At 42.5% G+C, this 26,272-nt stretch overlaps 1 protein-coding gene across 2 annotated transcripts; it reads right to left on the reverse strand.

The window, feature by feature from the left end:
* Positions 1-390: 390 nt before the first annotated feature.
* On the reverse strand, positions 391-26,272 carry efnb2a (ephrin-B2a). Of its 2 annotated transcripts, XM_076875212.1 has the most exons (6): positions 26,149-26,272; positions 25,410-25,964; positions 14,316-14,599; positions 7,559-7,651; positions 6,250-6,357; positions 391-4,553 (listed from the first exon to the last, which is right to left on the reverse strand). In XM_076875212.1, the coding sequence occupies exons 2-6, from the start codon at positions 25,520-25,522 to the stop codon at positions 4,144-4,146; spliced, it is 1,008 nt and encodes a 335-aa protein (XP_076731327.1). In that variant the 5' UTR covers positions 25,523-25,964; positions 26,149-26,272; the 3' UTR covers positions 391-4,143. The 2 variants fall into 2 exon arrangements, with proteins under 2 accessions (XP_076731327.1, XP_023008132.1); XM_023152364.3 differs by having other exon boundaries at positions 25,410-26,268.

Genomic DNA, 26,272 nt, shown 5'->3' on the forward strand with positions numbered 1-26,272 from the left:
TAGCCTACACAATACTCCTAACTTCAAACCCATTCAGGACCGCTTTAATAAACTGGAACACACACTCTGAGTAAGACCTTATCTAAACACCCGGACATAAGTAATGCTCCTGTGGCAGAATGGGAGCATATCCCTGCAGGAATCCAACATCTTTTAAGCGTTTATCTGCAGTCACTTCCCACCAATATTTGGCAGGAAGATATACTGTATAAATAAAAACGTAAACGACAGAACGAACAAAGAGCGATGAAGTTTGTCCTCTAGAGCAACTCCGCAGTGATAAACATCTAAAAGAAGCCAGTGAAACTGTAATAAAGTCGCCGCGTGAAACAGTCAAAAACAGACATTATTTATTCATGCAGTAAGAAACACAAAGCAGGCAGCAGCGCATCCATAGGAAAAACATTTTATTGAAAAACATTTTCAGTTTGTAACAGACTGGTGGAATGTGTGTCATTTATCCTCACGTTGAACTTGTTTTAAAGTTTTGAATGTTAAAACCATTTTTCACAGCCTGGCCATCTCATACTGCGAGGAAAAGGGGAGAACGATGACATGACTAAAGAAAACCAGGGGGGACGAACAAACAATGCAAATATAATACTGTGTTACTGACAAACCGGACTGAACTCAAATTATCAACAGAACAGAAGAAAAAGAAGAAAGAAACAAAAAGAAACTAATTCAATAAATATTTATGGTACACACTTATGGCACAAATATGCAGCAGTCAGTTTGGCAACTTTTCTCTCTTTTCTTATTTTTTTTAAACCAAATTACAATGGAAACAGTGCAAAAGGGGAGGGAGTGGGGAGGACACGGGCTTTCCATCGAGCGCTAGCTAAAATACATAGCAAAAAATTCAAATTTTATACAAAACATCTTACTTTAAGAGTTTATAAAAATGATTTTATTGGGTTCTGGTCAATATTTACATAAGCTATTTACCAAAAAAGTAGTATGCTCTGTTTTACTGAAGTGAATTCCATTTTTCTGTACTTTTCGCTTCCATTTACGTTCCTAAAAAGGTGAATAAGGCTATTGTAACAACCCAGGATCCATATACAATACAAACATTAATGTATTTACAGTTTCTTACCTACAGAAGTACGGTGCAAAATTACTGAGTCAAGTGACCAAGGGCTGACCATACGAGCAAGGCATTTTACAGTAGCCTGAGGTGCTTCTCTTAGCTTGCGTGCTGAGACTCTCACGGCGTCGCTACGATATTTCCAAGCAGGTCGGAGCACACCTGTCGACGCTGGGAAAGCGTTAGCAAAGCTAAGAAAAGGACGCCAGATTCAAAGAAACTAATAAGATTGTCATATTCTGCCGCAGACAGACAGCAACTAAACAGCCATTTCTCTTTTCTTAAATACCTGTTTGGGTGTGATACATATGCTTTTTAATTGTTTCATTTTTCACAGTTTACCTTTGTACTACGGCACACGGTCAGAACAGAAGAGGTTCAAATAATACTAGAAACGATGCAGGAACTCAAAGCTAACAGCAGGCTTGTGTTTTGTGGTGTTGGTTTGTTGTTACATCTTTCAGTGGTTAAGAACACTTTCCATAGGTGTTTTTTTTTTTTTTTTCCTCAGAATCGATTTAAAAAAATAAATAAGAATTGCATATTTGCAGATTTTGTAGCCTCTCAGAGGCACAAACCTCAGATCATACAAGGCTTGGCTTTTTCGGTGAAATTTGATCATGTACGAATGAGGATGATATATGCTCGGGGGCAGGCCTACGCCAAAGATATTCATGAATGTGAAGTCACTGAAATGCACACGCACACACTCGCACAATCACACGGAGAACATGAGGGGTGTGTATGAGGAGATTCGGGCGCACTGGGTGTTCATGGGAGTTATCCTTTGGGAGATGCTACACTGAGTGAGCGTGGGAGACACAGCTACTCTGCCCTTGTGTACACCAATGTGAGCTATTTAGGGTCAGGTTAACTCTCCTCCCCTGGTCCTCCTTCCCAGGACCGAGCCAGAAAGAATACGGGACTCAGATTAAAACCGTTTACTCTTGGTATTCCTTTAACTATCACCAAAAATATACGCATATAACGGCCGACAACCGTAAACTGAGCCGGAAAAATATGGGACTTAGTGGCTGATTCCTGTATTCTTTCCATTCTTTCCATCTTCGCAGTCAACTTGCTAATAATCTGTTAATTCGTAGCTGACTGAGTTGAAAAACTGTGGTGGTCTGTGGCTGACAACAGATTTTTTTTTTTTATCAAGTGGGTAAAAGTCTGAGACTTGGTAGCCAGTTCAAGGGCCAGTGGCCAGCTCCTGGTTTATTTTACTAAGTGGGGGAAAAAAATCCAGGATTTTTTTGGTAAAAATAAAATATGGGATCCGGTAGCCAACTCCTGGGAAAGAGACACCTCTATTCTGGAAAAAATACTATACTTTTAACCGGGTAAGAAAAAGAAAAATAACGGACTCAACAGCTAACTTGTGGAAAGAATACAGGACTTAGCGGCTGACTTGCGGGAAACAACACAGGACTCCCGTATTCTTTTCCGGACCTCAGCAGGATTCCGAGATATTAGATAATCAAAAACCTAGATTGCATATTGTGCACTTATACCATTAATATATTAACATTACTTCTTCTCCTTACCGCCTGACCACACCTGTGCTCTGTATGTGTTTATCATAAATAAATTCTGCTTTTTATTTTTTTGTAATTTTTCATCTTTTAATGTTATTTTTTTAAATGTACATCTATTTAATAAAAAAAGGAAATAAATCGAAAACTCACAATATGGAAATGCTAATGAAGGAACAGTAACGATGTAAGTAGATGTCCCTGTGCTTTTTTTTTTTTTTACATGTTTTTTTTTTTTTAAAGGAGAGCACCGTTCACACTGATTTGGGGCCATTTATTTTAAGGGGGCCCTTTTATTCATCACTGGACCCCTTGGGGTAAACGTTACAGTACCTAGAGCTGTTTCAGCCAGCTAACTTCTGCAAGATCTCGGGCCTCTTGGACTTTTAATTCCATCACTTCTCCGTGTCAAGGCCCAGATCAGAGGTGACTAAATCTGCCGGGATACAGCTGCTCTCCCATCTCCATCCGTCACTGCGAACCTCTCTGTGGACTGCGAAGAGTGGAGGGGCCAAAGAAATAAAAAATAGGGGGTTAAAAGTGCTGCACTATAATGTGAAAGTCCTCCACTCTTCCCAGAAGCCACCTGGGTTTATTTCTTTTTTGGACACTCTTGCCATTCCGAGTCACCTGAACTATACCAGGATATGAAAAACAGTAAACCGTAAAAGGAGTGTGGGCGGGGTCTATTTTTCTCTTAAAACCTTCAAGTAAGAGAAGTGACAAAATGTGGGAATGAGGCGATCCACACTAACACCCAAACAGTTCACATCGAGAGGTGAGACAGTGTGTCTGTGCCCGAGGGTGGATGTGTGTGCGTGATGGTGGGTGGCAGGATTAATGGGGTGATGTCCGTGAGTCACTCAGGAAAAAGTCCCAGAGAGGATTGATGGGTGCGAGAAGCTCCACAGAGTCTTTTTCCGGCCAGTGAGTGTCAAGGGGCGAGGAGGCCGCCGTTTGGTGAGTCCACGGTCAGACCATATCCTCTTTTAATTCTTCACCTCCTCATTTTATTCCTTCTCTTCTCCTTCTCGCTTTCCAAGCAGAAGTCTCTCTTTACGCGAGGAGAAAATAATTCCTTATCTCATCCTCCTCAGGAAACCTTCACACCTGTCTGTCCATCTCCAAAAAAAAAAAAACCTTCCCGATCCCACAAACACTCCCACAGGAATGCCGGCTGCCGCAGTGCACAACACAAGACAACACTAGGGAAAGAAGAGAACGTCTTCTCTGCTTCCCGGAGAGCAGCAGCAGTGGCGGCGGCAGCAACAGCAGCAGCAGCGGTGGGCTTCACTACAGGGCCGCCACGCGTTCCCGTCCATGCCAAATCAGAGCGACAAGGTGTCAGCAAAACTCCCAGAAAGAAAAATAAAGTAGTGACAAAACATCAGAGGAGAGGAGGAGTTGACAGAGTGAGAGAGAAAAAGAGTGTTCATTAGCAGGGTGTGCCGGCCGCGCCTGCCGAAGCCAAAAACCCGCTCTGCTTCGTGAATTGTTCCAGTTCCTGCTTCCGCCTCAGACTTTGTAGTAGATGTTAGCCGGACTCTGAGGCGGCATCTCCTGAACTATGTAGACCGGGTGTCCGTAGTCACCGCTGACCTTCTCGTAGTGCGGGCAGAAGACGCTGTCAGCAGTCCTGAGCGGGATGATGATGTCGCTGGGCTCCGAGCCGTTATTGTTCCCGCCGCCTCCGCTCCGCTTCGGAGTTGCCAGGGTGCTTAGAGACAGCGTCGCTGCGTGTTGTGGTGAGTGCTTGCGGTGCCGCCGCCGGTACTTTAGTAGCAGCAGGACCAGCACGACGATGATGATGATTAAGATGACGCTGCCAGAGGCAATGGCCACAAAGATGGCCACCTCGGAAGGCATGACGTTTGAGGACTTGCCGTCGCTCCCGTTGTTTTCGTTGCTTTCTCTGGATGCTGGACCTGAAAGAAGAGAGAGAGGAGGGAATGATTAAGATGATGTCAGATTATTTGTCGTGCACGCTTTTTTTTCTCAAAAACACAGAAGCGGTAAAACAGCATATTAAGATCATTTTCATTAGCCCTCCCAAAACCGTAACTATGACTACAAATTTTTTTAAACATATTATAGTCTGCCAGATCCCAGGAAAAGCAAAGAAATAGTCAAATAAAGCATTATTAGTAATACTTCTTATAACCTAATGACAAAAATCCAAAAGCTATTACAATGCATCCAACTCTAACATGACACATTTCTGATTGGCTGGCCCTTATAAACAGTAGGTTTCAACAGCAGGTGGGTGGGGCTTCCGTGCCTATGACATCATACAGATCCAAGAATAGAAAAAAAACTGCAGTCTCTAAACTGAGAGCTTTTTGGCCGTCAGTAATAAGAATTCCCGTCACGCATATGAGGGAAAATAAGGAAAAGCAGAATAGCTCAATGTTAAAATCGAAGCTGATAAGGTGTTTCTCTTCACCATGCTGCTGCCATGAGCAGCTGAGAGTGAAGCCTATACACTGAAGGCGTTTCTGTAAAGGTCACATTCGATTGGTGGCCATTCAGATTCAGCAAGTGAAAGCAGCAACCTTGGAAGTAGGGCAAACGCAGCCCGATGGGACAAACAATGGTTGGGGAGACGCAGGCAAAAACGGCACTTAGACAAATAGCATTTAGAAAGAAAAAAACAACAACTTAATTTTCCAGACTAATTGCCCTCGAAGGAAGAAAATCATAAAGAAATATTTGAGGTTATCATCATGGCACATCAGTTATGAAAGCCAAGCTGCTCTTACTCCTAGGGAATAGAACTCTAAGGTGAGCGTGCTCCCAAGAGATCCTGTTCTCGAGATGGGAGTTTGTTCGTGGGCAGGCCAGAATAATCGTGTCCCCTCGTCTGTGGCTACTTCCCATAGGGCCTCAAAGTGCTGTGGTAACAAGAGGGAGGTGGATATGGGATGGCAGGCAGCCCAAAGCAAGGACCCTTCGGTTGTTTTACAAGAGGATTATGCTGCCTCAGCCTGTAGCACCCTGACGCCCATATGCTCCGATAGGATGGAAGGATTTGATATTAAAAAAAGAAAATGAGAAACGAGAGCGAGATGCTGACGTCCACAGAGAGCAGAAGCTGAGCAAGGCCACGCCCTCACTGAACCACGACTGCTTATGTAGGTCAGCTTGTTTTTGTTCTTAACTCCTTCCTGGTTTTTTTGTTACTTCACTGCAGAAATTGCCTGATTGCCCAGTCCTGATTTTTTAATGTATCATTTTTTTATTTTTTACATGGGGAGATTGTGCTGTAATAGAGATAAGAGCTGTAGAAACTTGCAAGAACCGAGTCAGAATGGGTCATTAAGACACGGCAAACAGCAATCAGATCATTTTCTCGAAAAATGTCTCTTAATGTCCCGGGTTGGTGCTGGAGCGGGGCCAGTCTGGAGATACTGTGCAAGTCCTTGAAGGGGCCGGAGATGCCTATCAGTTTTATGGGCAACATTCAATTACTAGCTGACCTTTCATTCCTTCACACAAACACACACTAACTCAGCACTATCTGCTCTGAGATGGGCGAACAATCATGCGCCCCAAATGCCAAATTGTTTCGATAAATCCTCCCCTTGATTACCTCCCTGTCTCTGTATTTAGAGTAATTCTTACTTGATTTCTCCAGCACGTCGTTGGGGTTGTAGGGCTCCTTGTTATCTGGGTGCTTGGGGGAGGAGGGTACTCTGGTAGGGTCTTTGGGTGAGACGGGGTCAGAAGGATCTGAAAAATGCAGATAAGAAGCACAAGGATTAAACCAGGGCTGTTATAATCCAAATCTCATGAGGAAACATGAATTTTAACTCAAATCCTAATATTTTTCTAAATCTAACAGGATAGTTTTTACTGTCTAAACGTATTAATACTTAAACCTAACCAAAAAATTTTTATTACCAGTATTAAACAGTATGTATATTTTTTACCGTACCACGTGGTTTTTATTACCTAAATAGTGCCATTTATAATACTTTTCGTAATACTTTTAATGGAGAAATGCAAGATTCATTGCACTGCTCTCTGGTGTGAGAAGCAAGATGTTCCTTAAAAGTAAAAATGTAAAAGTGCATTCATATAAATTAGCAGATTTGAGACTGGAACACAAAAGACATCAAAAAGTTCAACTTTTGAAAGCTGAGATTATTTCACGAACATTCGTGAGACTGTGTTGGTTTAAACAAGGTGGTAAAACTAACAGAAGGAGTAATGCTAGGCTATAAAGAGTTTTTTATTTCTCATGGTGGTACAGCCAAATCTTTTCCACTGATTCCACATAAAGGCAAGCTGTTTTCCCTTCATGACTCTGATATGACTGTAATCAACCATAAAGAGCTGCTAATGGTTGAGTTTTAGCTTCCACAATGAACCCATATGGTTTTAAATGCTGATAAAGTGTCTGTCAGCGTACGTGTTTTCTGGTTTAAACGCCGAACACACACTAAATGACGGAGTCATTCGCCGAGCATCTGCTGTTATAATCTCCGGGCTGAACTCTGTGCCGGAACCGCTCTCTGTCGAACATCGCTTTCAATAAATGCAGTGATTTATGCGGAGCTCGCATCAACATTTATAAGAAAACCATTTTCACCGTCTGTTCTGTCTTTCCTTCGATTAATTCCTCCTGACCCTCAATAGAGAGGGTCGACCCCGGGAAATTACCTCTCTGGTGACAGACTGGTGAATAATTATTGGTCCAATATGTCTGAGGTGTTGCATGCAGAGGCTCACAGATCAGAAAACTGGAAAGCCTTCGACCAGAGCGTATAGGAGCAGATGCTACCAGTGCATGGAAGCATACGGGATTACGTGTGTCTGTTTGGTTGAATTAACTTCTGCTAGATTACATTTCCTGGCCCATCACAGCCCCAGGTGTCATGGAGACGATGCTTTAACACACGAGCCTGCAATCCAACTATGAAATACTCACTTTGTCCCACTTTCATGACAATCTTCATGGACTTGGTCTTGCACACGCCACCCTCCTGGTTGTCAATGCCCTCCATGGTGCCGTTAGATGTTGCTGCAGAAAGAGAAAAAGAGAAAGGTCTGAATTAGCCACCAGCGCCAGGGAAAAATCTGTAGCCACGAACGCCTTAAAGCTATCTCACAAAAACAGCCAAAGACAACAGCAGCAGCTCGGCGGCAAGACACGACTCACACCCCCGTTAATAAAAATCACAATTTGCCGTTCATCACCTCCTACAAACTGTATTAGCTCAAGTAAATGCGACAGTAATGTCTCTAACTGTGCTGACACGGAGGCAGTTAGAAGAGGACTGGGATGAGAGGGCCCATGCTGAAAATTCGGAGGCAGGAATATTGTAAGCCGTAAGCCCTTTATTAAAGACGAACACAGTTTTTAGATAGTGAAAGACATTAAATGCTTCAATGTATGATAAAATACTGAACTAAATTAAAGACAATTAAATGATTTGTTCACAAGTACAATTAAATATTTATATTTTAAAAAACAAAAACTGAAATTAGAAACCAAAGTCCCAGTCCCAGAAGTAAAGCTCGGCTTTTCCTACATATAAAAATATTTCGGCACCCACCAAATAGGTTCTGACCTTCTTCCAAAGGAACATCACCAGGACTGTGGGGTGGGTTTTAATTTACTCCAGGTTGAAATACAATGCTGTTTATTAAATACCAAGAAATAAGAAGAACAGGCTTCTATCTAGCTAACAGGCGTAACTATACGTGGACCGGTCGTCCGTGAGAGCAACACCTGGTGAGGGTGGGGATTCAGAACTCCCTTTTAACCATAAAAGGGAGTTCGGGTAACCTCCAGAAAAATTATATTAATTAAGGCATGAAGTAGTTTTTTAGTGCAACTCCAAGTGGCTACACCCCTAAGGCAAGCCTACCTACAGATTTGCTAAAAGGTATATTCTGGCCAAAAATGACTTCTGGCTCCCTCACAGTAAGACTGACCTTCAGAGCGAGTACCTCCTGATTTTTATATAGCTAATGGCAGTAAATATTATTTGGATGGCTCTCAAATGAAATGAATTACGAGATCTTAAAAAAATGTTTAGATACAGGAAACAGGAACTCTGGAAAGGTGGACATGCACAAATATGGCCCACTGCTTCACCTCTCCGCTGCCTCTGGAGGACGCTGGCAGAGTTGCCGCTGAATCACAACAGAGAACAGGCAAACACAGAGAGGAGGATGAAGAGGAGGGGTTAGTGGAGCTTGTGGTCTATCAGGTCAGTAACACAGAGAGCTAACGAGCTGCCGGGGCTTAGTAGCTTGGCTTTCGGCCAGCGCTCAGTGGCCCGCATTCAGCGCCACTTACTCCCTGAAAAACATCATCACATCCCGATCGAAACAGGTCTGAAATTTTAACTGTGCCTCCTCCTCGTCCTTCCTCTCTTTTCTTTTCCTCCCTTGCCCAGGCACCAATCATTTTGATCCAAATCCACTGGATTCAATAAGACGGTGATGAGAGCGGACACAAAGAGCATGTTAACAAGGACTCCCTCCTCCTCCTCCTCCTCTCTGGCTGACCTATGGCTTTCCAGGAGAGTCCAAAAAGCACATTACAGACAAAGCTCCTTATAGGCTCCTCGTGAGAGTGTGAGCGCTGATTTTATAAACCTGTTAGTTCAACACGCTTGAGTTTTAGTATCTTCAACCACCGTGAGGCATTAACTACTGTCACCTGCTCTTCTTCTTCTCCCCTTTTTGCCCCATATCACCATTTAACCCATCGGTAGCTGAAACACCTCTCTTTTTTAAAATAAACCCCTTTGTAATCTAATCCCTCTCAAACACGGCTGCACCAAATAAAAACACACTTCAATCTGGAGTCATTTTAAACTTTTAAATTCTTCTTCTTCCCCTTTAAATGTGAAAACACACACTCTCCGTGTGCCAAGGCTGCAGTCCAGGCGAGCCTGACTTGGATTTAAACAGAATGTGATTGTTGAATCGGCTCAGGCTGGCTGAATGACCAGGCCCTCCTCGGCCAGCCCGGCAATTGGCCACTTTTTCCCACTATCTGGCTAGCATTAACCAGCTAATCCATCCTGCTGGGGGTTTGCTTGGTGGAAAGAAGGAAGGGGGGGGTGAATGGGACAGACCCCTCAGAAAATTAATTTAGTCACCAACTACCACTAGAAAGAGGAGGTGCGTGACCTTCGGGAAGCACGGGGAGAGAGAAAAAGAGCGGAAAAGGTCAGATTTTCCTTCAGAATTGGCAAAAGAAAGGCCAGACTGTGACAGCTCGTAAAGTCACACACCTTCACAACAAATGGGAGTCGAAAAGAGTCCTCACTCAGTGAAATCAGCCTCAAGCAAATCCCCCATCCTCACCCTCCTAACTTCATTTTCTCCTGTTTATCAAATCAAGAGGGTGGAAAATCACCCCGTGTTTAACGAGACAGTCAATTGTGAGCTGAGCTGCAATCCAGATAAAGACTGTGAGAGCAGCTCTCAGCTGGTTTTAATTTCTTTTCTCCTAAACAGCGAACAGCAGGAACAAAAATAAGGAAACCTTGAGGGCTCCAGATTTCTCAGCTGACTCTATGATAAGCATGTGATGCTTTAGAGAGACCACGAAGAACAAACTACAGCAGAGGAGGGACAGAAGATAACTACCTGGATTCTGCTGGTTCAGAGCCGCTGTGGTTTGACTAATATGAACACATTAGCACAGGGAAGGATGGCGAAAGAGGGTAAAATAGTTCATGTTCACCTCTCCCCAGTGGGTTGAGACAAACGTGTGACATGGCAGGAAGAAGATGCTGAAAACAGACCTAACTTCAGAAAAGAGAACGTCTAAGATGATCCATCTACAACATGATCATAATCTCAGTCTGCCCGAGTGAGATTCTTCTCTGAAACGACACCGTGAGTTTCTAAAGATGTGCTGCACAATGAATGGCCTCATTTAAAAAAAAATTAAAATAAATAAATAAAAAAAGCTGTCTGAGAATGACTCCTGGAAAAACGATGAAGAGACCCTCAGATCCGGAAACACGGTCGATATGTCATCACTCAAAATGCAGACTGGGATAATGTGGCACTATGAGGTCTTGAAGATCATTCAAAACAAAAATGTTCCTCTAATTCCGGATTTACCACTCTTTTGACATTTCCGAGTCCCGATTTGAGCCTTTCCCCTGATCTGGTTTTACGTAACTCTCAGCAAAAAGATTAATTATTTGTATTTCAGCTTTGTAAAACTGTCCCGCTCATGCTGCCAGATTCCCTGAGTATAATTAATACACAATGCACTGCCGAAAGACAAAGCTGGGCCGCCCATAAATAGTAGAACAGAGACATGGCGGCAGACGGAGAGGAAAGTAAGGAAAAAAACGATGGATGGATGGATGGATAGAAGATGTGATTACCAGCCGTCGTGCAGGTCACGGGCTGGTTGGCGCCCGTCACAGCAGCGTGTCCTAATGGATCGTGACAGGAAGGGTCGGCAGTGACCCTCGGAAAGAGGTCGCGGCAGAGCCGGGTCATCGTGAATATCAACGCTTGCTCACAAATACGATTTTAAAAGCAGAGTGACACGAAAAAGAAAAGAATCCACGTTTTGACGCATGCATTCAAATTCTTTCGATCAGACATTTAACGAGGAAAGTCTTTCTCACGAGAAAGAGGAGGAGAAGGGTGACGGTGGAGTTTTGGCTCCTCCTGCTCCTCCTGCCCTCTTTAGCTCATCTTTCCCTTACTCTGTCTGCTGCTATCCTCCCTTTCTCCCTCGTTAGCTCCCTTTCTGCCCCCTTTCCCTCCACATTCATCTCTCTCTCCCTTTCTTCTTCCTCTTCGGCTCATGTAATCATCTCGCTCGCAAGCTTCTCGGCTGCAGGCCACGCTGCCGCAAACAATCACATCAAACTCATCTGCTCCCAACTGCAGCAGCATTGTGTGCGGCTGCTTCAAAGAGGCACGCAGGCCGATACAGGACACACAGCTGCATCTTTAAACGTATCCGACCAGAAAGCCCCGAACGTAAAGAGCGGCGAGCAGGGAGGTCGAACGTGCCTGTCTAATTTCGGCCGAGCTTTGGCACAATACTCAACGCGAGGCAGCGCTAGCTAATCCAATTGGTTGAGACTCCAAATCTGTGGCATTGGTGCGGGGGCCTCGGCAATTGTGAGAAGAAATGGAGGATTAAACAGCGCTTAATTAATTACGTATCAAGCGCTGCTTTCCAAAACACTAATGAAATGCTCGGCGTGAACTTTCCCGAAGCTGTGTCACACTTCGATGGAAGTCTGTATATCAGTTGACAAACACACACACAGGAGCTTTCAGTTTAAACAAGCCAGACTGCAGGGCTACTTTAGGCCCAGCTATGGCACTTGTCAGGCATGACTCCAAGAAAACTGCAAGTATGGGCCACATTTGGCCCTAACATTCAGTCCATTTGGACCAATTCCAAGTCCAAAGTTGGTCCAGAGGTGGACTAAACGACCTATAGCGCTCCTAAAAGTAGAAGAAGGATGTTTGGAAGTATTATCCTAGATTCACCCCAAACGTGGACCTACACAGGCTAAATGTGGACCTGAATCGGTTTTATCAAGATTACCCAGATGCAGACCTACTCAGCCAAATCCGGACAACCTTCAGTTCAAGCGGGGGTTAAGGTTTACAGGAAGTGTTTTGTGGGCCACACCACACCTGACATTTGATCCACGTAAGGTGGATCTGGGCCAAACATTAATTTGTATCTGGAATGGTGTTGATTAGGGTTAAGTGTCAACCCCACATGGTGGCTAATGTGCGCTAAAATGCTCCCAAAAGTCAAGGCTGACATGTGGGCCAAATGTGGAACCACACATATTGTGGACCTACATGGGCTAAATCATGCTACATATCAAATAACGAACACAGATGTCACACCACACCTGACATCTGGCTCATATGAGGCGGATCTGTGGCTCAGGTGCGGCTGCCAAACGTGCCCTGAGTCAGCGCCGTCATTTAAGGCCAAATGCGGGAAAAGCACTTAGCACTGTCTCAGGTGCTGGCTCGCTTTAGCGCTGCAAGGTAATGGCAACTGCACGCATCTTTTTTCTTTTCTTTTTTTGTTGTTGTTGATGTTTACTCGTGCAAAGCACCACCATGCAGCTGTTAAAGCTGCAGAAGTGGGACCAGAGCTAACAGAGGAGAAAAGTGAGGCAATTAAAAGTAAAACTCTCCCTCTCTCCCCTCTTCGGGCTATGTATTAGCATTTTGAGGGGAGCTGTGAAGGGAGGAGCGAGGATGAATCTGCAAGAACTGCAAAATTGGATTTTCCGACCATCTTTTTTAAGAATTGAACTTTCCCACCGCCCCTTTCTCTTCCAACTTGTCGACTCGGCAGGACGCTGAGTTTCTTTAGCGTGAAACTGAAGGATTTAGAGAGCGAGAAGGACGCACAGCGGACGCAACCTCTGCGCTGTGTAAACACCAGCTCATCAATAATTAACATCAGCTTTTGAGGTGGAGGGAGCCGAGGAGGAGACATTGCGTCAGTCAGAAGCCTTTGTAGTCCATGTGCACCTCCTCTAACACCAAAGTGAGCATACAGAAGCTAAAAGAAACATCTAACCTGCTATATTTACCTGAATACAAACCTCACCTGCAACACAGTTCAAGTAGCTGTCAGGCATGCCCCACCATGCAAATAACCTGCAGCTATGACCTGTTAGAGCAGCTACTCTTACATGTTTGCTTGAAGTTAAGAGGAGGGTGTTGTACCTGCAAACCTGTTACCTGCACGTTTGTTTTGCAAACATTCGGCCTCCTGGATAAAAAGCAGTATTTCCTGCTCTCCTTTCATCCCCTCTTCTCCCTGCTTTCTTCCCCTTCCTTCACTCAGAAATATGGCCTTCCCCTTCTGTGACAGCTCACAGATGGCAGTGGCAGAGACTCACAGATGGTCCCCCCACCCTCCACCCTCCGTCAGCACCACACAGATGGTTCAGTCCACCTCCCGTGTTTCAAACCAGGGGGCCCTCGCTAAGCCCCATACCAGCTTCCTCCCAGGATGGTGTTAATGCTGCACATCGCCAGCAGTCAGCAGCCACACCTGCACCCACAGGACTACAACCATCAAGATAATCAAAGATGATTTTACAGTCACGGGAAACAACACCCAACTTTAAATTTAAACGGATCCAATATGTTTATTTAATAGTTGGATTTTTCTTGGAACTTTGGATTTTCCCTAACTTCTCCTGGAAGCATTTCTGTTTCGATGGCCATCTTGGCAACACCTCAGGGCAGTTATTTTAAAACGATGAATGAATGAGGATAAAGCCACAGGTTTAACTCTATGGTAACCCAGACTTAAAAAGTTTGCTGACTTTGTATAAAAACGAACAACATAATCACTGAATGGATTCAAGCTTAAACATTAACATTTTGGCAACTAGCATGTTGTTGATTTTGAGCCAGAAGTGATTATCTAACAAGTAACATGGAAATAAAAAACTGCCACACCTTTAATGTTGCAAACTTTAAGCCTTGATACAATTTCATGAACCTGTACTGTGCAACAACACGATTGGCTATTTGGGACCAATCAGCCACAGTCTTCTTCACCGTCTTTGCGCTGAATTTGAAGAATCTACAGAGATCAAACTAGACTCTGAAATTTAAGGTATATATCTGTTTAAGGTTAACTCCCCCTTTAATTTATGTAAGCTATAATCTACCCCTCTGTGGATACTTACAGATGATGTAGTAGTCCCTTCCCCTGAAGAACTCCAGTCCCCACAGGTTGGGGCTGAACTCCTGAAACTTCAGGGTAAACTTGACGTCCTGGTCGGGCTTGACGCAGTTGAGCAGCGGCGTGTCGGCCTTGGTGATGGTGCAGCTCTCCAGCTGCTCCCTGGGCACCATGTACACCTTGTAGTACTCCACACCCTCGCCAACCCCGCCGTCCACACGTGGGCACACAATGTCCAACTTATCCCCAATCTGGGGGTATAATACCACGCCTTGGCCTGGCACGAATCTGAAAGGAGAGAGGGATGTTAGTGAGGCACCGAAGAACTGATGAGAAGTCATTCATTGTGCACTGTGGATTGGAGTGTTTGCCATTGAGCCTCTCCATACTCACAAAAAAAAAAGAAAAGTCGGTTTAATAATTGATGTGGTAATTACTGATTGTGTCCATTAATTTTGGATGATGAAGGATAATGGAGGAATGGGAGCTGTGTGTGAGTGTGTGTGTGTGTGTGGTACAAAGTGACCCCAGTATCTGCAGATAAAAATCACTGAGCTTTTCTGGAAAGAGCGAATAATTAACTGGATAAATGAGGAGAAGGCGGCATGGTTGAGAAAATGGTGGAACATCGCTAGAATACAAAACAGGAAATTAAAAAAAAAAAAGAAAACTGTAAAAGCTCATCTCGGAGTTTCAGCAAATCCACAACAATACTGTCACAGAGAGGCAGAGAGCCTGGAGGGTTGCAGCTGAATTTCCCTAAATTTCTTCCCAAAGTAAAATAATGTTGTCATTTAGTTTCCGAGTGATGAGAGCCCCTGCAGCATTCCAGTGACTACACACACACACACACACACAGACACACACTCAGAGGTGAAGCCTCGTATTTATCTGCTAAACAAATTTTCCCCCATGCTCGAACACAATTTGGAGCGCTAACCACGGACACCCTGGAGGCTTTTTACGGTGTGCTGCGAATACCGGTGCACGTAAACACACACGAAGGCAAAGCAAATAATGAAATGTACTCTGGGTTTACGACCAGGAAAATGGGTCTTTACCCCAAAGAAATGGAGCTGAACAGAGAGTCTTACTTGACATGACTCATTACATGTATTCTCTGCTTGTCATGTATATAATGTGTCTCTCTAATGTATTTTGTATAATTTGCCTAAGGGTGTAAGTGCAGCAAGTTTCCTTCTTAAATTATTTTATTTTTGACCATTAATATGCACAGTTCCTATCAAAAAAATAAACAAATGATACAAAAGCTACTTGATCATTTACTGCATCTTTCTTTTGCTTTTGTTGAAGATGGAATAAAATAATTTAAGGCACACATGGTATAAAATAGCAATAAAGAAAATGTGGAATGAATTATTGATATAGAAAAAGTTGCATGAACCAGCAAAACGGTAGAGTTGGGATGGTGATAATGGTATATAGCAATAAAGTAAAGGTAGGATAAAAAAAATGATTGGGTTTGGATAAAGTACCAATACTGTAACGGACACGGTAATATTTTAATAATTCTTAACCCTAAACTATCAACAAATTATTAACAAAAAGATTTTAAAAACAATATTATTTGAGAAATTGCTTTGTTAACGTTCATTCTCATCATGTTTTTCCCCTCACAAACCTGCATCCCTTCATACATATTTACAGTAAACATAGCATCTCTGAGTGAACTCTGACCTCTGCCTGAAGGGTCGGCTCATTTCTGAAGCACTGAGATGGAAAACAGTCCTCTGAGCTCCAGGATTTCAGTTTTTTGTTTTTTTTTCTTTAAAGCTGACTACAAAGACAGGCACCGCAGGGCAGCTGCAGAACCTTTACACAGGAGACCTGATTCATAATTAACATATTTTACACAGGAATACGTGTTTTAATGGCTCTGTTTCTTTTCTCATAAGTATACTGGTTCCTTTCTCTATTGCAAATATTATTACATTTTCTAATGCGCATAAATATGACTTTCAAAAAGGAGCATCATCAAAACGAATCGTTATAGTCGAGCTGTTTTTCCCATCCTCCACGACTTCTACGCTTTATTATACGCTTTAATCCTGCAACTTTGGTCTGTTAGCCATCACGTTTAAGTGGGAAAAAAAAAACAATGTTAAAAAACAAAAATGTACTTCCATACAACTTTCCATGATCTTTGCCACAGCAATGATCAGTTCTCGTAAAGTCCTGTAGTCACGAAAACATAATCGATTTTCCCTGTTTTTCATGCTAAAACAACATCCAGGACTAAAAACATGGTCTCAGGTGTGAGCCACGTCCTCTCTATCTCTGAATGTGGACTTCTTTGACCTTTTAAACAGGGAACATATTCATTTAATGTACACAAACACCAATCAGGAACATTTTAGACTAGAAAGAACAATAACTGCAGCAACATGAAAAACCCGTAATATCTGTGTTCAGAAACGTTATTCAGTAGTTTAGAGTTTATGACTATTTCACGAATTTCCATGAGACTGCTGGTAATAAAACATCTTCAGTATGGAGAATGACATCTTTTCTCTTAGGCTTAAAAAAATATAGAAATTTGCAAATCTGTCAAGGCTTGAAAGATATCTGCTGTTACTGTACAGTATGTCATATCATATACAGTGGCTGCTTCTCTTCTTCTGCCTGTCTCTATCGCTCTCTCTTTGTCTTTGAAACGTCCACATGCACACACACATACATTATTCCTCTGCATCATCTTCCCCGCTTCCAGTACAAGCACACACACATGCAGTGGATAACTAGGCCGAGCGAATATTTTCTATGCCCCCCGCCCCCCTCCAGAGACACACTCTGTGAAGATACAGTACGACCAGTGGTGGACAGACAGTGAAGAAGAGGAGAGGGAGAGAGGAAGGGTATGCAGCACCATCTGGCATCATCATCTCGTGTGTGGATGTGAGGGAGGATGTGGAGGGAGGGAAGGTCCTCTGAAGAGCCTCGGGGCTTCACTCGAACACAAATACTGTAGAGCTGTGCGCTTTAAAAACATGGACGTGTATATGTGTGTGTGACTGGAAGTGTTCATTCATGCGTGCAAGTGGGCATGTGTGTTTGTACAGGGGTAAAAGCAGGCAGGCATGCATGTGCTCATTTTAAACGTCTATAGGGCAGATTTACTAACAGGCCTGCACCCGTGGAAAACCGACTTTGGGATTTATTAAAGAGCTGCAGTGACGTTAGCAGCTGAAAGGCACGGACACGGTTGTTTTGTGTATGTATCTGAGAGCACAAAAGCTCCCCGTTAACAGGGCATTATTTAAGGCAGATAATGATGGCCAGAAGATCAAAATCAAGGCTTCAAAAACAACAATTAAACCTCCTTTATGCTAGATCAGACTAAACCCACCCTGATTCTAGCTACAAACCTGAAACACGACTTTAAATTCACATAAAATATTTTAAAAACGTGTGTTTTGCCACACACAGGCACACGCCTCCTGAACACACATACACAGATGAAGCGAGTTAATAATTTCCGATGTTTTTCCGATAGCAAATTTGATCAAAACCTCTGTAACAATATTATCAAGCAGGGTGTAGGAACTCCTGCTCTGCTGCCATCAGTGCTATCTCTACAGGAAGCTAGCTACTAGCAAGAAATCAAGCATGACTCAGATATTTAAGAGCCACATGAATACACTGCAACGGCAACATTAAGCAGTTATTAGACCTCGCCGGCTCCTCCTTTTATGCCTCAAACACCCACTTTAGTATGACTTCAGCCCCATAATTTAAACAAATAGCAACACCCAGGGCTACTGTACAGTTTTAAAAATCACAAGCAATCCTGTTTAAGACAACAAAATAAAAACAGAACCCAGCAATTGTCAAAAGAGCATATTACAGTCCATGTAACAGACATTATCTGATGCTTTTATTTGCCACAGTAAAGTGACAGTAAAGTGAATCTTTTTAGGAGATTTTGGACTGTAGATCTAAAATGACCTTTGACATCAGGAAGGTTTTATATTTTTAGTGTTTTACAAAAGCCTAGTTTGAATTTTGGAGGTGGCATTGCTGTTACATTGCTTTTATTTCCCTTAATCTGTAAAAAAAAAAAAAAAAAAAAACTAGTTACATGCATGTACTCACAGAAAAACAACTATATCTCAAAATAAAATAATAATTAAGGGATAAAAAACTCAAATAATTAATCTTACTTTCTCTTAAACACACCATCAACAAATGCAATGCCTACAGTGAGTTAACGAGAAACTTGAGTCATTTTCAGTCCAGCGGGATCCTTGTCACCACTTTATGCGTTAGCCGGAGGTAAAAACACAATCATCCATCATATTTCAGATAAAGTGCTCATAAAGAGAGAGTTCAGCAAAAAAGAAAACCAGTAGCTGCTTAAAAGGGGCTGAAAAAGAAACACAAAAGGACAACAACACGGTGTTACCGGATACCTGGCCCCCCGGTGGGCAGGTAAGGCCGAATACAGAGAGGCTGATGACAATGCCAAATGGGGACACACAAAAACAAGCCTGCCCCTCCACCTCATGATTGTAAATGCATTTGACCCCCACCGTGCTATAAGGCCCCTCACCCCGTCTATAGTGCCCCCCCCCCCGGCCATCATAAATATTCCTGAACCAAAAGAGCCCCAAGTATTCTGGCACGCATTCTTCAGAATAAAAGAAAAGAACTTCCACAACATGTTTACCAGCTTATAGGGTGCTGATTTCCTCATTAAAAAGATGACCTTTGACCTTTAATGGACTGCTGTTGTTTCTGCAGTAAAAAGTCACATGATGCTAAACAAGTCTGTTTCTTTTTGACCACGGTGGTTAAACAGGACCTTTACTTCACATTATTTTAGTTTATGTCATTTGATCAACTGGAAATTTGTTATGTAAAGTGTGTTTTAATCTACTGCCTCCATTTTAGTCACTGACATGGAATAAAAACAGAAATGCCTTTTCTATGACGGGAGGGAGAAGCTAAGTACTGTTAACGCAGAGTGAAAGCCCTGAATTCAACATGTTACGTAAGTAAAAGCAGTTAACTATTATCCAGAATAACACATTAAAGTATTAAAAGATACATGAAGCTATGACTAGATTATTATCTCACATTAACCCATAAAAAACTGGATTTTATGGTTCATTAAAGGGTTGAAAACTCTGACATCAAAAGCACATTAAAATAATCAATTTACTGTAAAATCACTAATCCAAATGTTGTTTTCGCCCTTCAGTCTGTGTGCAAAAATCTTATTTTTCAAATATATCTAACTAGCATTTTGACTTTGAAACTGTAATAAACTTGCCTCAAAACACCCCGCATTCAACATGTTACGGCAGTAAAAACATGTAGGTATAATCTCAAAAACATCAGTTAAAGTACTAAAAGACAGATGATGACATGACTGCATTTTTCCCACTTGCGTATTCATTTTAAAAACAGGATTTGAAACTGCAACTAATGACGACTTCGATTATGATTTATCGAATCAACGAATTTTAGTTACGATTCATTAAAATGTTTGAAACTGTGAAAAACACTGTGGTAAGAGCCCTTAACGTGCCAATTTTCTGTCAGATCACTAATCCCCTCCTTTGTTATATGCTATACTCAATGATCTTCACATGTTTGTGTGTGAAAATCGCTCAGAAAAACGTACTGTAGTAAAAATTCAGTATTTTCCTGTGTTGGTGATGTACTGGAGCACAACAAACTACAGCACTTCAGTCATGAAGCGGTGGAGAAAACATGTTAAAGTATCAGGCAACAGCCAAAATTAAAAGATGAAGTAAAAGAACCTGAAAATCCTTACACGTACCTGCTGAACCCACGAACAGGAACTGAACAATAACCGTGCCTTCTCAGGAATCACTCTAAACGCACTTTACACGAGTTTGACAAGAAAAACTGAAACTGATCAAAAGAAAAATGTCCCTGTGACTCAAATGACTGATTTTTCATATCGGATTCATAATAAAACAGGAGTTCCCAGTTTTGCACCACTGGAGCACATTTTGAATTTTACATAGATTTTATTGTTAACAAATGAGCTGATTAGATCCTCTATTAACCGACTTGTCTGTAAACAAGTGAATGCTGTTCATAGTGAAATTATTTAAGAGAACAACGTCTTCATGTTTTCTTTGTGGAAATCTGAATTTTCATTGTAAGCTGAAGCTGTCAGAGGAGTTACGTGAATTTAAAAGTGCAAAGAACAAAAGTAAAGGTGTGAAAAGAAAAGTTCTTAAAGGGCATGTAATGGAGTTCATAACACTACTAACTTGGCCCCGTCTCTGTCTGTTAATCTTACTGCGACTTCCTGGTAAAATGAAAATAAAAATCTAAAAATAAACATCCCAACACTGCCTGCGCCACTGAAACACAACGTCTCAGCCTTTAACCCTCCAGAAAACTGTGGAAAATCTTCTATATTTACGTTTATTTGTTTGATTATTCAGCAAAAAGCAGCTAGATTTCTGTCAGTAATTTCAAAGTTTACAGAAAAGCTTTGTGTCACCCTCACACCAACAATTTAAACCTGTTAAAGTCAAATACTTGCTGTGTGTAAAAGGACCGAGGGTGTTAGGAAGCCGTTAAACGACAGTAAAAGTTTCCTACGGGGCAACAAAACCTGACCAGAGAAACCGGTTTAAATAAAATAATCAAAAATTCTAATCCATACAGCAATAATCATTACTATCACACATACAGCTTTACAAATTCATATTCAGAAGGTAAAAAAAGATCAAAGTCAAAGAGCCAGCTTTTCTTTTGTTCCTGTTATAACTGGATACACAGTCAGATTGGAGTAAAGCGCAGGTAAAAACAAATAACACAAAACAATAAACCACAAACACGTAGGTGGACAAGGTGGGTTTTTAAAACAGCGGGAAGAAAAATAACACTTGCATATTTTATATTTAGTTCAACAAAATCACACTGAAGACATTGAAAGCTACAGCTGAAAAGGATTTCTTTCATTTATGTGTCAGAGTTTTTGCAGTTTCTATTGTTTGAGGCACTTAAATGTTAAAATTCATTAAATCTATGTAAATAAATATAAAATCAGAATGGAGTTAGTTTAAAAATATGCACATAAGGCATAAATTAATGATTTTCACTCCTCCCCGACACACTTAGTTTACTTTACACTTCTGTTGTGACAAACTGCCAACTTTTTTACTACTTCACATACTTATCTGTTAAAATACTTAACTATTAAAAGTTTTTCCCCAACAACTGTTAGTGAACAGGCAGAAAATCACAGGGAGAGGAGCTGGATGGAGACCCCGGGCCTCACGGGGCCTCTGTGACGGCGCAGAGAGGAGGCGAGGACAGACGGGGTTCATCTCTACAGCAGCAAAAAGGAGTTCAAGATTTTTAAAGGTTTAACTTTGCTGTGATGAAAGTGACATAAATCAGGCTCACAGGTAGGCGACACTTGAGTGAGTCTTCAAAGGCTTACATCTGTTTTCTCGTTTATCTTCTAAGTGTTTTTAGTGTTTGTGGAGGGCAGGGTAACAAAAGGAGCTCAATGGTAAAAGAAGAAAAACAAACAGAAAGAGGAGCATCCTGTTTGTCCCTCCACTCCCTCTATTTTCAGACTTTCTGGTGGATTTGTGTGACCAAATGGAGCCGCTGACCTCTTCCTGCGGCCCTTAAGTCATGAGCAAACGGCGAGGGGAGCTGGATGTTTAGCTGCAGCGAGGGTTAATCGCCCTCTGTCGGACGAGACGTAGTGGCCTCGTATCTTTCATCTGACCCTAGGCAGCTAAACATAACCATCGTAATCACCCAGAGAGATTTTCGTCTTCTTCTTCTCTCCCTGTTCTTTCATTATATAGAGGCAATCACGAACTGCTTCTCCAACTTTTCATCTGAATCATCTTTATGCCTGAGACTGAAATGCTAAATAAACATTGGGTTGGCGTTAAAACGCAGAGGAATCCAGCCAGTATGCTGACACTGACGCTGGAATAACATTGATTTATAGCTGCTGTAATTGTGATTGGTTGAGCATCTGTTTCTCTGACAAACAACGTTGAGGCAACACATAAACCTCCTCTGTAAATATGTCAGGCCAGTATTTATTTATTTTGTAATGTCTTAAAAACTGAATATTCATCAAACACATGCATTTTATTTTTACTTACACTGTATATGTAATCATTCGTGGTTTTATTAAACACCTCTAACACTTAACCAACTAACATAACTAATGACAAATAAAACATGAATTATTTTACACCACTGCCCTCAAGGAAGTAACACTAACTTTAGTCATCTCAATTAGCTTACCAGTCAGACAGTATCAGTTAGCCTGGACTGGTTAAGTTACCTAGGATCAGCTAGGTTTGGCTCACTCAGTTAAGTTTGCTACTATTTCAGTTATCTAGGATCTGTTAAGTTAGCCAAGATCACTTAATTAAAACTGGCTATCTTAGCTAACTGATTAAGTTAGCTAGGATAAGCTAGGTTTAGGATAATGAAAGTTAGCTAAAATTACTTAAGTTAGCTAAAATAGGTTAAGTTAGCTAGAAGAGGTTAAGTTGACTGGTATCAGCTGGCTTGGACCAGCTAAGTTAGCCAGGATCAGTTAACTAGGATCAGCAAGGTTTGCTAATCTTTGAATTATCATGGTTCAGTTTACCAAAAAGCAGTTGTGTTATTTAGGATCAGTTAAGGATAAAATAAGTTAGCAAAAATACTACTACTAACAATTTTTTAAAATTATTTTCTACTGTAGTATAGTTATATTTCAGTTGCTCTAACAAAACAGACACAAAAACACTAGAATCGGACTCCTCGTCACTCATTCAGGAGGTTTCTGCATCTCTGCGCCCCCTCCCTCCGTCCCTCCCTGCATCCCTCCACATTCACAAAAGGACCCTGAGAGGTGCCCCTGTCGCTGCCCGGTCACAAAGGGCCTTCGGGGGCTGCTGTGTAATCTCTTAATGAAGTGCAGAGGAGGAGAGGGAGCGCTTCTTTTACATAAAACCATGTAAAGCAGGCCTCGCTTTTGTTTCTCCCTCCCAACTACAAAATGGATTACCACACGAAGGAGGAGGAGGTGGTGAGGAGGAGGGGGTCATTCTCTTGTTTTTTGGGGGGGGTTTTGGTGTTGTTTTTTGAGGGCAGTAAAGTAGTAAAGCTACAACAATGAGGCTTAATCCTTCAGATTTCCAACATCCATCCTCAGTTGAATAGTCAAAGAGGAGGAAGAGGAGGCAGGGGGAGCTCGACCTGTTGATGAAGACACTAAGGACTTTCAGGGTGTTATTTAACCCAAGCAAAAGACGGAGAGTTTAAAAACTACCAAAAAAAAGAAAGAAAAAGAAAAATCAGCCAATGAGATCATTGTGTGACCTCTGACCTCTCCACTCAGACACAGGAATACTTTTGCTTTCTCCCCCCCTCTTGTTTGTCTGCTTATCAGAAGGATTATTCTTAAAGGTCTGCATAAAAATCTGAAGAACTGAGTTTAACTTAGACGTGATGATCTTCCAGAGCTAATCTAGATCCAAATCAGGGAGTTTTTAGAAGGAAACGTTTGACATTTTCAGTCAAATGTCATAAAAACTGACTTTTTAAAAATAATAAGAAAAAATAAATAAATAAAACAAACTAATCCAGTTCCTGCAGGTGAGGGTGCTCCTACGTCTTTTTAAAATAACTACATAAATAAAACTGAACTGAAAGTATTTTTACTAAACACTGTCTCAGGTGTGCAAACTTCAAATACTTAAAGATTTAATTTAAAGATTAATCACAGCAATCTCTGAAATAACCCGAAGATAAATAAAAATAAATTAAATTATTTAAAGTGCGCACACACATAAAATAATATTTTTGATCAAGATTAGCCTCTAAAGGTCCAGACTGAACCAGCATCTAAACTGCGCCCTGCACCAACACTCGCCTTAATGAATTTTTAAAAAGCGCATTTTTTGCGCATCTTTTCTGAAATTGCGCTGATTTTCTGCGTCACAAAGGAACACAGCGCCAGTCAGGTTAAAGGCGCACATTTCCATGACTTACACCTGTTCTAGTGCGACCACCAACCAGAAAACGTTCCCGCTCTGGAGCCTTTTAGCTGCAGGAGTTCGCCCGTGACCAAACGGCCACAAAGACGGGCGCCCCCCGCCGGGCTGCACGCAGGAGTACCACCTCCTCTCTCTCCTCTTTTATTTTTATTTTTTAATTTCCATTAGAAGAGTTTAACCGCCTCTCTGAATATTCACCAGAGCAGAGTTCAACCCCTCTGAGGCCTTTTCTGTCCGTCTGGCAGCAGCGAGGAGCGGCTGGAAGCGTTTGGGGAGCCGCCGGTTCACTCCAACTTCCAGAAAAACTTTTCACGTCCTAAACACATTTACCCCACAAACTAAAAATCCACCTCATTGCTCAGGGGGTTGAATTCACTGTTTTATATTTACCCCCCACACGCACTCTCCTACACACACACAACCCGCAGCAGAGCATCTGAGGCCCGGCGGAGCGTCCCGGCTGCCCCCGCGGAGACTCCCCGCTTCTCGGTAAAACGAAACATTAACATTTCAGCCACTGAAACAGCTCCTGTCCTCTCCCCTGTCACCACAAACACGCGTGGCAGCAGATTATTATCACAACAAAGCGTGAAAATTTAACTTCATCCGCAGAAATCTGCCCCAAACACGCCGCCGTGACGCACGGCCGAGCGGGCCCGAGCCGAACGCTGCGCGTAAAGACGCCCCGACGAGCCGCAAATCTGACACGGATCAGAGTTTAACCTCTGAGAAACTGCGCCGGAGGAGTGCGAGAGCACACAAGCGGGCTATTTTCTAACCAACCATTAACGTGAAGCTCGAAGGCGAGCTGACGCGAAGGGTTAACTCCGAAAAAAAAACCCCAGCTTTTCTCGCTCGACACGAGACAGAAACCCAGTCAAATAGACCCTGAGAATACCAGCCCAGGATTAAAATCCGAGGCTCTTTGTTCCGCTCCTCTGCGCGCTCATGGGATGGATTTCAGTCTAGTTATTACTATTATAATTTTTATTTAATTATTATCATTATCATTATTATTATTATTACTACTACTACTGCGTCTGGGGGGGTTTCTGAGCGGCACTTACTTGGTGTTTGTTGTGTTCCAGTAGATGGACTCCAGGATGAGCGCCCGGCACAGGTCCACTTTCAAGGCAATAAACAAAACTCCAAAATAATATCTCCACATCGAGTCCCCCATGGTGAGCCTGTGCGCCTTCAAACCAGCCAAACGTCCACACTGGGAGGAGAATGGGAAAAATAAACAACAACAACAAAAAAAGGCTCCAGAGAGACAGAGAGGGCTGAGGAAAGTGTTTTCAGCTTATATCCCGATCCAGGGGGGATGCGCACGGACCACAAACCCCGATCAGAGCATCTCCAGATGCACCAAAAACCAAACGGCAGCAGTTCATTCGGCGCACAGTGCGTTTGTATTCTCCCCGCTCAGCGCGTAAAGGCTGGAATACATCCCATCAGAGAGCAAATCAATACCAATATAAATCCCTCTGCGTTATAGTCCAGCAAAATCCAGCAGCAGCACAGAAAAGGAGAGATGGCTGGTGGTGGTGGTTGGTGGTGGCTGTTGTTGTTGGTGGTGGTGGTGAGATATTCCCTCTTTCTTTCAGCTGGTGAGCAACAAACTGTGGGTGACAGCAGCAGAGAAATGAGGAGGGCGAAACAATGAGGTCGGGTGGTCAAAATGAAGAAAATGATCACATGTGAGAATGAAAGAAATAAAAGGAGCTGGGATGGAACTTCTCATACTATACACCCCTCCAAAAAACGCACACATTCACGGATATAAACACACACATACACACACACCAAAGTGTTTCTGCTGCTGCGGCGCAATCCTGCAGATCCGTCCTCCCGCAAAATAAACCAAAGCGCGCAGGGAGGATGAAGCCTCAGCGGCTGCTCCGAAACCTGGATGGAAAGTAACTGCAAG

This window comes from Maylandia zebra, linkage group LG16 (genome assembly GCF_041146795.1).
Source record: "Maylandia zebra isolate NMK-2024a linkage group LG16, Mzebra_GT3a, whole genome shotgun sequence".
NCBI lineage: Eukaryota > Metazoa > Chordata > Actinopteri > Cichliformes > Cichlidae > Maylandia > Maylandia zebra.